The sequence below is a fragment of the Nannobrachium achirus genome (genome assembly GCF_963921795.1).
Source record: "Nannobrachium achirus genome assembly, chromosome: 4".
NCBI lineage: Eukaryota > Metazoa > Chordata > Actinopteri > Myctophiformes > Myctophidae > Nannobrachium > Nannobrachium achirus.
In genome coordinates, this window is record NC_137813.1 from 25,257,169 (window position 1) to 25,273,329 (window position 16,161).

A 16,161-nucleotide genomic window follows, 5' to 3' on the forward strand; every position below is an offset into this window, starting at 1 on the left:
TTTCTGATGCTCATTGTCCAGACTGTGTCTTTTACAGAATTTATCTAATCTTTAATAAATGTACTGGCAGATTTTGGCTCATGTCTGACAAGCGCACATATAAATTCAACTGGCTGAACAAAAGCATGAAAACCCAGAGGGTAAATTACTGTTGCAATACTATCGCCACAGGGTGGGGAGAGGCCAGAGGAGGGGGTGGGGTTGGGGGGGTAAGCTACCGGCCAAGCTGGTGCTTTATTAACTTTTACAGCCCCATGTAAGGCTCAGGTGCCCAGAGAGAGAGATATCAAGGAAGGCATACGGGACAGTAGCTGCCTGCTGGGGAATAAATAATACAATATGATTTCAAGTAGCATGAAATCTTGCCTTGGATATCCATTCAGTCGTACCTGTTTGTCAAGTTTCTCCCTTACCCGACAAAGGTGAGAATGTGTTTCAACATTCTTCTGCAAACTGACAAGGTGACATCTGGTGTGGTGAGTGTGAGGAGAAGAAGAGGGACTGTTGGAGAGTAAAAACAAGCCCCGTCCAAGGAGGACTTATTCCAGGGGGGAGAAGCGGCCGTGTTGGATTGCGATCGGTTCAGTGCTGAAATCCAGTGCTGTGTGTTGTGAGTCCAGTTTCATTTAATTGACTTGGGGATTCGTTCGCTCGTCTCTTTTGTCAGAATTTCATAGAGCCATACGTGATTGAAGAAGGCTCAGTTTTGAACCTTTTCAAAGGGTCAAACTGTACTCTGCGCTGAAGTAGGCTGCTGCTCGTGGTCATTGGGTTAGATCAATGTCCACTGTGTCCGGTGTGGAACGATATTTGGGGGACTGACTGACACCTTCCGGTCCACCTCTGACCTTGTTGCCACTTACCGGTCCTACGCTTGGAGGCGAGGATGAGCACGTCCCTGTACTTCTTCCTCCCCGCCCTTGGTGGCTACACCCTTGCATCCCTGTACCTGCTGAAGAACCCCCACCTTCTCCACCAGAAGAAACGCACTGCCTTCTTTTGCAGACACATCTCCCACCGAGGAGGTAAGAAACGTAACCTTCTTGTCTTCCATTGCAGACTCATCTCCCACGAGGAGGTAAGGTTGTCCACAGATGCGTTTCTTAGACTTTGTTTTTAATTATTATTTCAAAAGATGTTTTTCTTTTTTATCCCCAAAATTCAAACGTTTTTCAAAAGAATTCCATAAAAATAGATTTAAGACATAGTGAAAATAGCAGATCTACACGCTCACAACACGTGGCTATGATCAGCTATTTTCACTATAATTTGGGTCCCGGGGAACCATCACAATTCTATTTGGGTCTCGAGCTAAAAGGTTTGTGAACCACTGAGTCAGAGGATGAATTGTTGTACTGTATGTTACAGTCAGATTGAAAATGTAGAGCTCGTTGTCTTGGAGTTCACCTCCCGTGCTCCCCCGCTGCCAGAGATGGGCGAAAATACATAAAAGGTATTTTGATTAAAAATAAATCTAAATACTGGGTCAAATACTGTCCAGGATACTGTGACCAGGATACTATCCTGGTTTTTGGGCCCATCTTGCCCAAAAACATTTATGACAAAATGATGACACATGACAGCACTTGACCCAGTTCTATGGTAACCTACTGTATGGTTTGGAGTTTCCTTCCCAGTTCCCCAGTTCACTGTTGACTGTAGAAATTTTTTGTCAAATGATTTGTGGTTTATCATATGTTCTCCTCATATGTTGTAGTTCCCTTTCTTTGAAACCTGTACACTGTTAAGTGGAGTCCCCCGTGGCTCTATACCACTGTTTCTCAACTATTTTTATTATAGTCGCAACTCGAGTAAATATCTCCTTGTTTCTGTTTCCTACACGCGGCGCAAAGCGACGCGTTGCTAGCTTGTAGATCTGCTATTTTCAATAGCAGGCAAACATATTAATTTCTCTTTTGGGTCTTGAGCTTGAGTTTGGGAACCACTGCTTTAGACTAGGTTTTCACCTAGAATACGGATGCTGGTGGTAAGTGGTTTACCACCAGGTCCTGCTGATGAGACATGATGACATAGCCCATACATTTCCCATTCCAACGTGACACAAAGCTTCCCGTTAATGCGTAGACTTAAAAACCCTGAGATCCAGAGAGGACATCCTTCGAACCCTGTCGTCCTTCACTGAAGTATAGGCAGCCCATGCAGTTTGATCCGTTTTCTGCTGGCATCCAAATCCAATGCCAACGAAGTATCTAGACTATAGCACCTCCAGTCCACCTCTGTATACGACGGGTCACTTTGTGCGGGCACCAACACCACCACCACCACCGTTCCTGTGTTTTTGAGGTGAGGATGAGCGTGATGATGCTGAGCAAGTCTCTCAGGTGCTTGGTCCTCCCCGCTCTCGGTGGCTACGCCCTCACCTCCCTGTACCTGCTGAAGAACCCCCACCTTCTCCACCAGAAGAAACGCACCGCCTTCCATTGCAGACACATCTCCCACCGAGGAGGTAAGGGAAGGGGGAATCGAACGGCCCATGCGGGTCAGCCAGTTGACGCAGTGGTTCTCCAACGTTTTATTTATTTGTTTCAAAGATCCCCCATTCTCAAACATTTTCATGTCAAGGTGGACACCCAAATTAATTGTCCGTGCATCTGGAATAATTTTGTGCCAGGGACTCCCATACCAGATTTGTGTTGGTAAAATGTTTCAAAAATATTAAAATTTTACTTTTTCCCCAAGATTTAAAAAACAAATAGCCGATCTACAAGCTCACAATGCGTCACATTGTGACGCGTTGTAGATCAGCAAATAGCTGATCTATACTGTATATAGGTTTAAAGTGCTCATGTGTTACAGTAGTCGCTTCTTTGGGGCTTGTTTTCATATTGCTTATTTCTCTCGCAAAATCTGGCAACACTGCAGGTGTGTGTGTGTGTGTGTGTGTGTGTGTGTGTGTGTGTGTGTGTGTGTGTGTGTGTGTGTGTGTGTGTGTGTGTGTGTGTGTGTGTGTGTGTGAATGGCAAATAGAACCATTTGTACACTCTCAGACTGATGGCTGGTCCTTGAAATGAAAACACGTGAGAAGCACTGCCCTTACACTCCTCTTGTTCTCTTGTCAGGATGTGGAGAGAGGATAGAGAGCACCATGGAGGCCTTCACAAAGTGAGTATCCATAACCATAGACCAGTGGTTCTCAAAAGAGTTAGACTTGTATGGGTCAATTTAGACCCCCACAAAGGAACCCACAGAGTCCCTGGAATCCACTTTGAGAACCACTGCCATAGACCATAACCATGAAGACTGCCCTGTTGCTGCTTCAGTTGCCACTACCAAAACCCACCTGGCCTCTTTCCCTACAAGATGAAACCAACACTACGGTGTGTCAAGAAATGATATAATAAACAAGTAGTAATAATAATTATGACCTATCTTGATAGTCTTCAACTTATCAAGCTATACCCCAAAGATATCCAGTAATCTAACAAGTAAATATAAGCTACTTTCCTTACTTATATCTTGACATATTTGATATGGTGTAAAACGAGGAACGATTATTAGGATTTTCAGTTATAATCTAACGTTCTGTTACGAATGTAACAAACGTGTGGTAAATGCTCAGTTACAAGTCGCTAAGTCATTTTTTAAAATATATTTTGACATAACTGTTTTTTTTTTTTTACGTCGTTGTCGGGTGGAAACCTTGTATGTCCATGACCTTTTTTTATTATTTTAAACACAAATAGCCGATCTACAAGCACACAACAAACACAAGCCGATCTACAAGCACACATCGCGAGGCGTTGTGTGCTTGTAGATCGGCTATTTTCACTACTTTTGTGTACAGTACGATGATGTAGAGTTTTAATTTACAAAAGAAATGAAACTTGAAGATACAAGGTTTCTGCCCGACAGTGCCCATTAGTAACAGTCTCTCTCCCCCCAGTGCGGTGGAGCAGGGCACTGGCCTGCTGGAGCTGGACTGCCACCTGACCCGCGACGGCCACGTGGTGGTGTCACATGACGAGAACCTGCTGAGGCAGACTGGCCACGATGTCACCGTCTCCTCCCTCAAACTGCAGGTACACAGTGGTCACCAGAGCAGTCGTTTTCTTGAAGGGCCCCTAAATTGATATACATTTGGCCGCGGTCCCCCATCTGAAAATATTTCAGAAGGTTTATGTGGGGGGAAAGAAGCAAAAATGTTTCACAATGTTTCTAAAATGTTCAAAAATATCACAAGTACAAGAGCAAGCTTGAGCCTATCTTCTTCTCCTTCTCTTAGCCCATTAATACCTGAGGACTCCATTCTACAAAATGTCTTCTAAATCTGTTTTCCTTAAAAACGTATGCTGCTATACCAGTAGTGTTAAAAATTGGGATGTCCGATATTGACTTTTCACCGATAACCGATAATATCCAACTCTTAATTTCCGATACCGATATTAACCGATACCGATATATGCTAATATAATATCTAGCAGTGATTCTCAACCATTTGAATTTCAAGGACTCCCAGTTGAAATGCATTACGCTACTGACCCGCATTTAATAGCATTTATATATCGCTGCCGCTGGGACCCCAATTTATATTATAAAATCATATCAAGAGTGTACAAATGGAATGGCTCCATTTGGTTCCATTTGTACACTAAAAGTTACAGACCTAAAGGGTCCATTTGGTTCAATTTGTACACTCAGAGTCACAGACCCCTAAGGGTCCATTTGGTTGCTAACTATCTAACATTAGCTGGGGACCTAAACCCACTTTGGGCACTGTATGGCACACCCCTAACTGCCATACAGTAAGAACTCCTGTTTAAAAAAAAACTCCTGTTTTTACTGATACCGATATTTTCCGATATACATTTTTATGCTAATATCGGCCGATAATATCGGACATCCCTAGTTAAAAACATTTTCATGTACGATGTATTTGGCAGCGGACCCACCCATCGCAAATATTGCGTTCCAGTGACCCCCAAGAAACAAAGATTTGAGTTAAAAAATTTCGCTTTGAAAAAATGTTATTCAAAGATTTGCGCAGATTTTCTCATAATATACGAAGTGAGACCTTCAACTAAGCCAGCACTCTGAGCAAGCCAGCTGCTGGGTCAGTGTACAGAAGTCATTTCCTCTCAGGGATTGCTACAAATTCCTTTTCATTTATTTTCAGGCTTTATTTAGGCAGGAGAGTGCATATGAAGAGCAGTGGTTTTCAAAGTGGGGTCTCGGAGGAGGTTCCAGGGGGTCTCCAGCTACATTTGTCAATACAGCACTACGATCATTTTTAACCACTTTAACCATTATTTTATACTATGGCTATTCAAAAATGGTCGATCTACAAGCTCATAGCTTGTTTTTATCTTCTTTTTTTTAAAGAGAGAGAGAGAGAAAAATAAGTAAATTGTTTTGTGCGCAGCTCAGGATCCAACACCTATGCATTTTCTGTTTAACAAAGAGCTGGAGAGACATGAAGATTCCTGCTACTGAACAAACACTATAGCAATGCATACTATCAGATACTAAACAAACACTCTATAGCAATGCATACTATCAGAATATAGAGCTATGTAACACTTTTTTTAACCAAAGAAAATCACTTACCCTACCTTTAAGTAGGGGACTGCCCCATAGGTCTAACTCCCGTTGGGTCGAACAGCGTCGGCAGGTTAGATAATCAACCGCGAGCGTCGGCAGGTTAGATAATCACCCGCGTCACGGTTACTGAGGTTAAGTTTAGGGTTAGGGTTAAAGTTAGGCATAGTTTTACTGAGGTTAGGATTAGGGTTTGGGTTAGAGTTTGGTGGTCGATCTAAAGGGTGTTAGACCTAATGACATGTTACCCTTTAAGTAATGCAGATATTAAACAATAATTTAACTCTTGAGAGCGTAAAATATTAAACCAAATGGAGCTTTAACTCTCGGAAGTTAAAGATCTATCCTTTTCGTTACCAACTCTCCATCATTTAGCTGGGGACACCTGGAACCCCCTCAAGGACCACTGGTGGTCCCCAGACCACTGGTAGAGAACTACTGACATAGCTCATAATCAGGTCAAGGCTTCGGTTGTTTATGGATATAGTTTACAAATACCCCTGCATGCATGAACAAACACAATATTCACTGTGTGACCATGGCAGCCAAATATACCAATAAAGAAACTTTGAGCAAAAAAAATAAAAAAGAAAAAAAATAATGTATGACGAAAATAAGCTAGCTGCTCTGTGCACACAAAGTGGAGCCCAGTTATACTTCTCATTCTCTTGTTTCAGTGATTTTGATCATTCGTATGGGTATCGGGTCACTTCGCACCACACTTCGATCTTGCAGATCTTCTGCTCTTGATGCTTTTGTGTGACACTGCAGTGTGATCAAGTTGGGGGTTTTAATTTACGAAAAAACACACAAAAAAAAAGAATATGAAGATGGGTTTCAGCGACGATAAGCAGCAAGACATACTGTACAGTGTACGGTATATCACTAGATGTGTCACAGTAGAGCAAGCCGTAGTGATCATCATCCAACAGTTTTTCATCTCTTTTTAGGACCTACCTCTGTATAAGGAGAGGCTGGAGGTGACATTTTATGCAGGTGGGTATCACTTTATCTCTCTATTCATGCTTCATCCACACATTGTGGTACTTTATCAACCCCTCTGAGGCAAAAATGGTAAATGGTGCATTTTATATAGCGCTTTATTCCAAAGCGCTTTACATAAATTGTGCATTACATTCACCCATTCACACACACACACACGCAATTAGGGGTTCAGTGTCTTGCTCAAGGACACTTCGACACTAACTCTGGGGAGGCCGGGATTGAACCAGGAACCTAGTGGTTCTCCTTCCCATAGACATATAAAGGTAGACGCCTCCTCCGACAGGAGGCTTTGGTCAAAGAGGACTGGCAAGCTTGTGCCTTCCACGAATCCACAACGTTCCATAGTTCCACACTTCCGCCAGTCCTGTTTGACCTTTCACGCCAATGAACTACAGCTGCGGAGGAGGTATCTAGCTTTTTATATCTGTGCTCCTTCCGGCCACTATACCGGACACTCTCTACCCCTGAGCCACACCCTCTATAGGCCATTAATAAGAACTGCAGTGCTGACAAGCACTTCCTAATTGGCTTTATATCCACTTCTTACCGCCTGGTTAACCGTTAAGGGCCGTAAACACCTAGCACTATAACTATAACTATGAAGATATTGTTTTAAAAATCGTTCTACAGTAACTCAAATGCATGGTAAAGTCCACCACACATCGTTATCATTATAGTTATATTGCTTTGTTTGAACTGCCCTTAAAGTAGGAAAAGATTCAAATTGGGGTTAGGATTGCATGCCGTGTCTTGGCTTTAGGGTTTGGGTTGGAAATGGCCAAAAAAAGGGGGAAAAAAGAAAGAAAACAACACAATTTCCATGCTAAAGTGTTGACGTCCTCAACTGTACAGTGATACAAACGTGTGTGTGTGTGTGTGTGTGTGTGTGTGTGTGTGTGTGTGTGTGTGTGTGTGTGTGTGTGTGTGTGTGTGTGTGTGTGTGTGTGTGTGTGTGTGTGTGTGTGTGTGTGTGTGTGTGTGTGTGTGTGTGTACGTACGTGTGTGTGCGTGTTCCTGTAGGCCGCTACAGCAGCGGTAAAGACAGGACGTTCTGCCAGCTAGAGGACTTGTTCAGGAAGTTCCCGGACATGCCTGTCAACATTGAAATCAAGGAGAGCAATGACCAGCTGATAGAGAAGGTACAACCAACAGGTCTCTTTTCTGTCCATTGTTGGTGGACATATCAATTCCAGTCGCTGCTGTCGGGTGGAAACCTTTCAGAAAAATATCCTGTGTCCTAATGGATCCAATGCAGTTATTATTTAGTCACAAGCTCTTCTTAATACTTTTCATTGGTTCATTATTTATAAAACCCACAGACACTTAAAGGAGTAGTTCACCCCCAAAATGACTTTTATTCTATTGATTACTCACGCCATGGAGATTTGAGTTTTTTGTCCCATTCCTAAGCCAAACATTTTATTATTGTAAATTTACCCTGATGGTTTCCCCATCCAGTGCCATGCATTTGGGTCTCCATCCAGGGCCATGCATTTGGGTCCCCATCCGGAATCAATGGGGGTACATTTACTATAATCACATTTTTGTCTTAGGAATGCGACAAATAAAAAAAATATTATTGAACTCAAGTCCCTATGGCATGAGTAATCAATAGAAAAAAAGTCATTTTGGGGGTGAACTACTCCTTTAATCACTTTAACATACATGTATTGATTCTTTGATAGCAAAATAGCAGATTCAGTTCGATGAGTTGTAAGCTTATAGATCGGCTATTTTTGCTACTTTAGTATGACAGTGTAGTATGACAAAGTAGGGCATTCACAAAAGTAAAAAAAAACAACAGCAAATGAGATTTGATGTTTCTTCCGACCAGCAACAAACATGTATGTTTCATTTTCAATGTCTGTGTTGGGCTGAGAAGTCCTGCATGGGTTGAGTCCTACTGTCATTCACCTTACAGGTTGTTCCTGGCTTAAAAGCCTCAATCTGGGATTGATTTGACCATATACAGTAAACTACACTATTGCGCTATTCAAATACATTCTAAAAGAGATTTGTTGATGGAAAATGTGCCATGTTGACGTTTCTTTACCGTCAATAAAACTATAGGTCTGTTTTACTCCAAGCTTTACAAACATTTGAAACATGAACAAACTCATCACAGCCCCATACAGCACAGATACAGTGTTTTAAGTGTTTAATTTACTGAATGGACCAGTTCCACAGAGGCCATGCCTACTTGCTATTTCTGGTATAGAAATGTTTGGGAACTCCTGGTTTAGAGAGACCTCTACTGAGGGTCTTGTAGCCGGTGTGGAGTTTGACCTGTAAGTCTTTAACTAGCCTATATTACAGCTTTTCAAATTCCAGTGGAATTAGGTTATGCGAATGATGTAATCATTTACCAATGAGGAGTGCACTCTGACTCCATTTCTCAGTTCGGCTAATGTATGCCCTCTCGTGCGACATAGCAGACCTTCAAGCTTGTAAGGTTGGCTATTTTAGGCTCGCGACTCCGTTGTGCCGCATAGTTTGAAATCAGGCTTAATACGCACCACACTTACACACACACGCCAGCTTGTACTGGACACATATGGCTGTATTTTTTTGATTGTCTTAAGTACCAGCTCTTATGCCTTAACTTAAAGGCCTGTCCATACTGTCTCCGACCACCAACATTTTCGTCAGAGAGTTCTGACTTTCCAACGTGCAGCTTTCCGAACTCTAATCCGGGTAATGCTTTTCAGAAGATGCGAGTGACGTCGTTTTGTAGTTGAACCGGACCTTTCCGACAAAAAGTTCGGTGGTTTGAGACAGTATGGACAGGCTTTTAAGTTGAAGCATAAGAGCTGGTACTTAAGACAATCAAAATAGAGCCCATAGTGTAAATTAGTCACGTGCTTCTCTCGCTTCTCTTTGACAAAAATGATAGATAGATATTGCAATAATACAATTAGAGAGCTTATTTCTGAAATGGTACTGTGAAGACAGACGAAACACATTATAGCTTTGGTTAAAACTCTAAAAAGTAACATCTATCGAATACTTTTTCCTTACATCGGATGATCTTTATACATTGATGAATCAATTAACCACTATTCTATACTTTATCGCACAACAGTGTCATGCAAAAATAGCTGTAGGCTACACAAGATCTCCGCCATATTCTAAATGTTTGTGTGTGTTTTTTCCCCCGTAAAAGCATAAAAAATAGCAGATCTACAAGCTTGAGGTTTCCACCCGACAGACAGAGAAGGTATCCTGTGCAAAAGCTACGCATTGAATTCTGTGCCACCAGTGCACACTTCATGTGCGTTTTTAAAACGTATTCTCATTTTTGATCATTTGGTCTCCTGTCCTGTGGTGTCCTATGCTGTCCTGTGGTGTCCTATGCTGTCCTGTGGTGTCCTATGCTGTCCTGTGGTGTCCTATGCTATCGTGCTGAAGGTGTCTGACCTGGTGAAACGCTACAACAGAGAGGACATCACTGTCTGGGCCTCTGTGGACTCTGGCATCATGAAGAAATGCTGCACTGCGGTATGTAAACCACCAGGGGGAGACAAATCAGTCTACTCCTAGGGTTTGAGATATTTTGAACCATGGCTTAGCAGTGATTCTCAACCTTTCTGATTTCCAAGGACCCTCAGTTTGATTATGCATTAAAGGCCACAGACCCCCATTTGATAATTCTTTCCCCCATCCTCAGTGTTAATTTAACACTGAAAGTGTGCAAAAGGAACCAAATGGTGTCCAATTGCACACTATCAGAGTTACAGACCCGTAAGCGTTTGCTCTTGATACATGAGAAGACCTATCTCTCTTATGAATGTCTCTGTCTGTCTGTGTCCCTGCAGAACCCCTGCATGCCTTACAGTTTCTCACAGAACCGAGGGCTGCTGCTGCTCCTCCTCTTCTATTCTGGTCTGCTGCCCTTTGTGCCACTGGGACAGTCCTTCCTGCAGTTCTACCTTCCCCGCATCTTCAACAGGTGTGTGTGTGTGTGTGTGTGTGTGTGTGTGTGTGTGTGTGTGTGTGTGTGTGTGTGTGTGTGTGTGTGTGTGTGTGTGTGTGTGTGTGTGTGTGTGTGTGTGTGTGTGTGTGTGTGTGTGTGTGTGTGTGTCTCTGCCTGTGAGTTGCTGATCCCCGACCCTTTTGGACAGATCGGCAGGAAACTGTGTACACTCCCTGGAGGCCAGAGCACAACCTCTGCCCCAAATCTTTCACATGGGCATGTTTACAGCGCCACCAGGAGGCAAAACACTTTTTTTTTTTTTTTAACTTTGTTTATTTGATTTTCAAGTGAAGCATTTAAGGCAATGAAGTGGTAGTCTACAATAATAAGAGTAGCAGCTTCTTTTGTACAAACATCAAATATACAACAATGGTATGAGGATTGAAATTTTCACCCAAAACAACAATTAAAAAAGAATATATACATAATATAGGATAAAGAAAATATGTTATTACAGACAAGCAAGCACAAAAAAGCAAGACAACAACCAAAAAACAAAAATAAAACAAAAACATCAACATCAGTCAAACAACACATCCACGTCTATGAAATCCATATAATCCGCATAGCAGGACAACACCCGACACAGCAAACCCATCATATCCAAACTCCAATGGACCTCCTGCATCCTTATAGTATATCCTCAACCAGAGATGGATTCAGGTTCGTAACAAAATGAAGGAAAGGACCCCATACCTTCCCAAATTTCTCGGTGGAGCCATTCAGTGCGAGTCTAATTTTCTCCAATTTGAGACAGTGCAAAGTGTCTTTCAACCAGTGAGTGTATGAGGGAGGGGTAGGGGATTTCCAGTTAATTAGAATTAGTCTCCTGGCCAACAGAGTAACGAAGGCCAAAACATCCCTCTCCAATTTGGAAAGAGATGGTAGTGAGGGGAAGACCCCAAACAGAGCACCCAAGGGAGTAGGCTCCACTCTTTGCCCCACTATGTCTGATATAGAGTGGAAGATTTCAGTCCAATAGTTGTGTAGGGAGGGGCAAAGCCAGAACGTGTGAATGAGGTCCGCTGGAGAATGTTTACATCTATCACATTCAGAAGATACGTTGTCATAAATTCTAGCCAACCGAGCCTTAGTGTAATAGATACAATGTACTAGCTTACATTGGATCAGACCATGTCTCGCACAAATAGAGGACCCATGTACTCGTAGTAAGATAGCATCCCAAACCTCCTCAGTTATTTCCTCCCCCAGATCTTCCTCCCAGCGGGCTTTTATAGTGTTCGCAAAAACTTTAAAATTATCTCTATTATAGTCATGTGATCAAGACGGATCTGTCCGATTTTCCATATTCCATTCCAATTGACTATGATTGCCTTTCCAAACTTTGCAGGAGTGGCTTGTTTGGCACAAAATGCCGCAAATCATGAAAGCAGCTCCCGATTGCTGTAGAACTTTGCCCACACTCACAGTAGGCCATGGAAGAACCTCCATCTCTAATGTTTCACACCTGCCTCATGCCAACATTACAACAGCATACTTAATGTTTTGGCCAATAACTCTGTACGTAGCTTGTACAATAACAATCATTTTCCACTGGATTGCTGAGATTCTCACTCTACATAATATGGGCCACATGCTCGGGTATAATTTCTGCCATTTTCCATTTTCTTTAAAATATTACTACTCTGCTACTACATATTTTGTCCAGAACTTGGCTATACCTTCCAAAGTTTTGCTGCTGTGGGTACAGTTAGACAATAATGTTATACAATACAGTTATAGTTATTAACAGTTATACAATAATGTTGTTGTCTCGAACCTTGCTGTCAAATTGGACAATGTGCTCAAACTCGATAAACTGGTAAATTCTGAGGTCAGATCCAGCTTTTATCATCTGAGGCTGAGCTTTCTTTTAATGATTTTGAGCGTGTCATTCATGCTTTTATTTCCACATGATTTGACTACTGTAATGCACTTTATGTTGGCTTAAACCAAGCCTCCATTGCACGTCTACATTTTGTCCAAAATGCTGCGGCACGTCTCCTAACAGGAAGCCACAGGCGTGACCACATTCCACCAATTCTGGCTTCACTTCACTGGCTCCCTGTTTGCTTTAGAATTGATTTTAAGATTTTATTGTTGAGCGGTGGTCACAACGCTCCTATACGTGGCCGTGTGTGTGGGTCTCCGTCCGTCCGTGTCTGTCTGTATGTAGCCTAAACTTCGGCGCGTAACTAGTGCCGCATCATTTACGCCACTCGCGCAATATATACATCAAAATGTGCGGCTCGGAACTTTCGTTCCGATCCGCCTTACCATGCCGACGTAATCGGCAAAAAACGACGCTTAATTGTCCCCATTGACTTATAATGGGACAATGCAAGAAATCACTTTCAAGTATTTTTCTCTCGTAAACCATAGGAGCTACAGTTTCAAACCTCGGAGAGGAGATTCATAATGATTTTAAGAATGAATCGAAAAATAATTACATCACTCGGCCTCATGGTGGCGCTATAACGGCCCACTTTACGTTTTGCCCCGTAACTCTTGAACCGTAGATCGGAAAATTAAAATTATTTTTTCCCTGGATTCCTTGGGTCAAGACGCATCTCCCCATATAGGCCACGCCCATTTGCGCCAGGGTAGATTTTCCGCCATCTTGAATTTTCTCCAAAACACACTTTTTGCTCCTTTTCCTACATATTTTCTTCAAATGTCACAAATATCGGTACACATGATCTATGAGGTGGGTAAACCACCGCTCAGTTCACACGGGTGTGATTTTTTGTTTTTAAATCACTGAATTGTTTGGGACCTCAGTATCTTTCTGAACCATGGTCATTGCGGTCTGCAGGCCAGCTGAAGACCAGAGGTGACCAAGCCTTTTCTGTCGTAGCCCCCACATTATGGAATACATCTTAAATAATAAATACATCTTTTAAATCTCTCTCTCTCTCTCTCACTCGCTCGCTCGCTCGCTCGCTCGCTCGCACGCACGCACGCACGCACGCACGCACGCACGCACGCACGCACGCACGCACGCACGCACGCACGCACGCACGCACGCACGCACGCACGCACGCACGCACGCACGCACGCACGCACGCACGCACGCACGCACGCACGCACGCACGCACGCACGCACGCACGCACGCACGCACGCACGCACGCACGCACGCACGCACGCACGCACGCACGCACGCACGCACGCACGCACACACACACACACACACACACACACACACACACACACACACACACACACACACACACTCAGAGCATGAGTCGTTGTATGCAAATACCACTGACTGTATATCCACAGATTTATCTGGGTTTATGGCCACATAAACACATTTACCACAGTCTCCCCCTACACTTTACAGCACTTATCTGACTTATGCTATACTTTAACCTGTTTGCATTTACTTGTGCACTCTCTCACATGTGTCCATGTGTGTGCGCGCGCTTCCCATTTGTTGATGTATCTTTTGTCCCCCTTGTTCCCTCGTCGTGATGAAGAACCTACATCCCGGAGCAGTGGATCCTGAGGCAAAGATGCGTCATCTTTCTCTTGGAGAAGTGAGTTTCATTTCAGTGAGGAGCCATGTGTGGCAAATGCAGACACGTATGATCTTGTTTAAATTGTGAATCTTAAAAAGAAAACATGTCGATGGATCGTAAGGAACAAATATGTAAATGTGATATCAAACCAAAAATACATTGTATATCGTCGATTCGTCACTGTTGGGGCAGAAACCTCTTACATTATCTCCATATTATAACTTTCTGTTTTCCCCCCAAATTAACGCCCCCTACTAGATCACACTACAGTATCACACAAAAGCATCAAAATAAGCAGATCTGCAAGCTCTAAACGTGGCGTGAAGCAACACGTTTTGAGCTTGTCGATCTGCTACTTTTGCTGTTTGTTTATTTGAATCCTGAAAAGTAACAGTTTACGATCTATGCCATGATAAGATATTAGAGGACAATATCTCTTTACAAACTCTGTATCTGTTGATATCATTGCAGATTAACTATGAGGAAGAGCCTTTTTAAACATCTTGTGGCTCGAGGAATTCAGGTATGGAAGCTTCATCTTTTCAGACTGGCAACTGAACAGAAAAATGACAACAAACTGAAAGATCACAGATAGAAGAACACTTGCCGTTTTAACAAACTGGACCTCTTGAACCTGCTATGACTTGACCTGCTAACACATTCACACCAGGATGTTTTACTGTGATTAAAACAAATCCTGGAGCGTATTGTCAGAAAATTGCGGGAGGCGTGAGCAGACCGCTGTAAGTAACTCTAAACTCCAGACCCCTCATATTTCACATGGCACCGTGGTGTCAACGGTAAATATTAGCCCAGAAAACCCAGCACCTGAATAGAATCCCACTCACCACAGTTTTTATTTATCTGCCCGTTTGGTAAGAACAGACTACAGCAGTAGTTAGTTAGGCAAAAAACTGTTACACCGTTGGAGACTACCAAATGGGACGATAAATACAAATTGCGATGAGTGGGTTTCGATCCTGAGGTGCTGGGAGTCCTGGGACTGGTCTGGGGAGTTACTTAAAACGGGGCATGACACGCAAAAAAAAGGGAAATCAGGCTATCAAATGAACTAATATGATGATGATGAAATGATGAAAATTGCTATTTGTGACTCTATTGTGAATTTCTATTGCTATTTTATGCCTGATTGCGCTCTGAAAATAGCAGATCTACAAGCTCACAGCGCGTCGCAGCGCTTGTAGATCATCTATTTTCAGCATGCAACCAAGTGTAAAATGAGCCATTAGGGCTTGCCAAAATATTGTTTTGTCGACAAAATCAACTGTAGATTTAGTCATATGATGACATTTTGTCGACTAAAACTAAACCTTTCCAGATGACCAAAACATGACTAAAACTAAATTACACTCAGTAAAACTAAATCAAAATGGCTGTCAAAATTAATACTGGTCTGTCATTTGCAGGTGCATTTATTTGTGTGCAACAAGGACCAGGACATCGAAGCAGCCTTTGACGTGGGAGCCACGGGGGTGATGACCGACTATCCCACGCTTCTGTCCGACTACCTGAGGAGGCATCCATGTCAGGAGTGACAGCCAAGCGCTCCCAAAACCACACTCCTGCCAAGGACACTGAACTGAACGGGCAGCTTAATGACCACTAAATCACACAATAAATGTCCTTTTCACATAGTTTTGTTTATCCCAATGGGATTAATGACCACCACAATGATGGCTGTTCTGAGTGTTGACCATGTTCATCCTGGCATCCATATTTTGGGCATGTTATCAAATAGGTGATTCTCTTTTTTTTTAATCATTTTCTTTCTTTCTTTTTCTTTTCTATTTTTAATAACCCTAACTGAGACACAAAGTGGATCCTTTGTTCCCAAGACTATGGAGTATTTTGGGGGGTGAACTATTCCTTTAAGATTGATATTACTTCTTTGGTAGATTTGATTTGATTTATTACGGATAAAAGAAAAAATGAATGGCATATATATGTATAATGTAAATATTGGTGAAGCATATATATATTTTACTATTTTGACATCGGTTCGATACCGATATTCCTTTTTTAATTAACTATCAGCCGATATCAATATATGTTACTGATCGTTTTCCCAACAAGATGGATGCTGG

The 16,161-nt window shown here is 42.5% G+C and overlaps 1 protein-coding gene across 1 annotated transcript; it reads left to right on the plus strand.

Moving 5' to 3' along the window:
• Window positions 1–886: 886 nt before the first annotated feature.
• Window positions 887–15,612, plus strand: gdpd3a (glycerophosphodiester phosphodiesterase domain containing 3a; the record flags this gene model as incomplete). The annotated part of the gene is made up of 10 exons (XM_080724290.1): window positions 887–1,025; window positions 3,081–3,123; window positions 3,905–4,040; window positions 6,507–6,552; window positions 7,582–7,700; window positions 9,970–10,059; window positions 10,377–10,510; window positions 14,015–14,074; window positions 14,528–14,579; window positions 15,484–15,612. 10 exons carry the CDS (start codon window positions 887–889, stop codon window positions 15,610–15,612), a joined length of 948 nt encoding a protein of 315 aa, XP_080580416.1.
• Window positions 15,613–16,161: the final 549 nt, after the last annotated feature.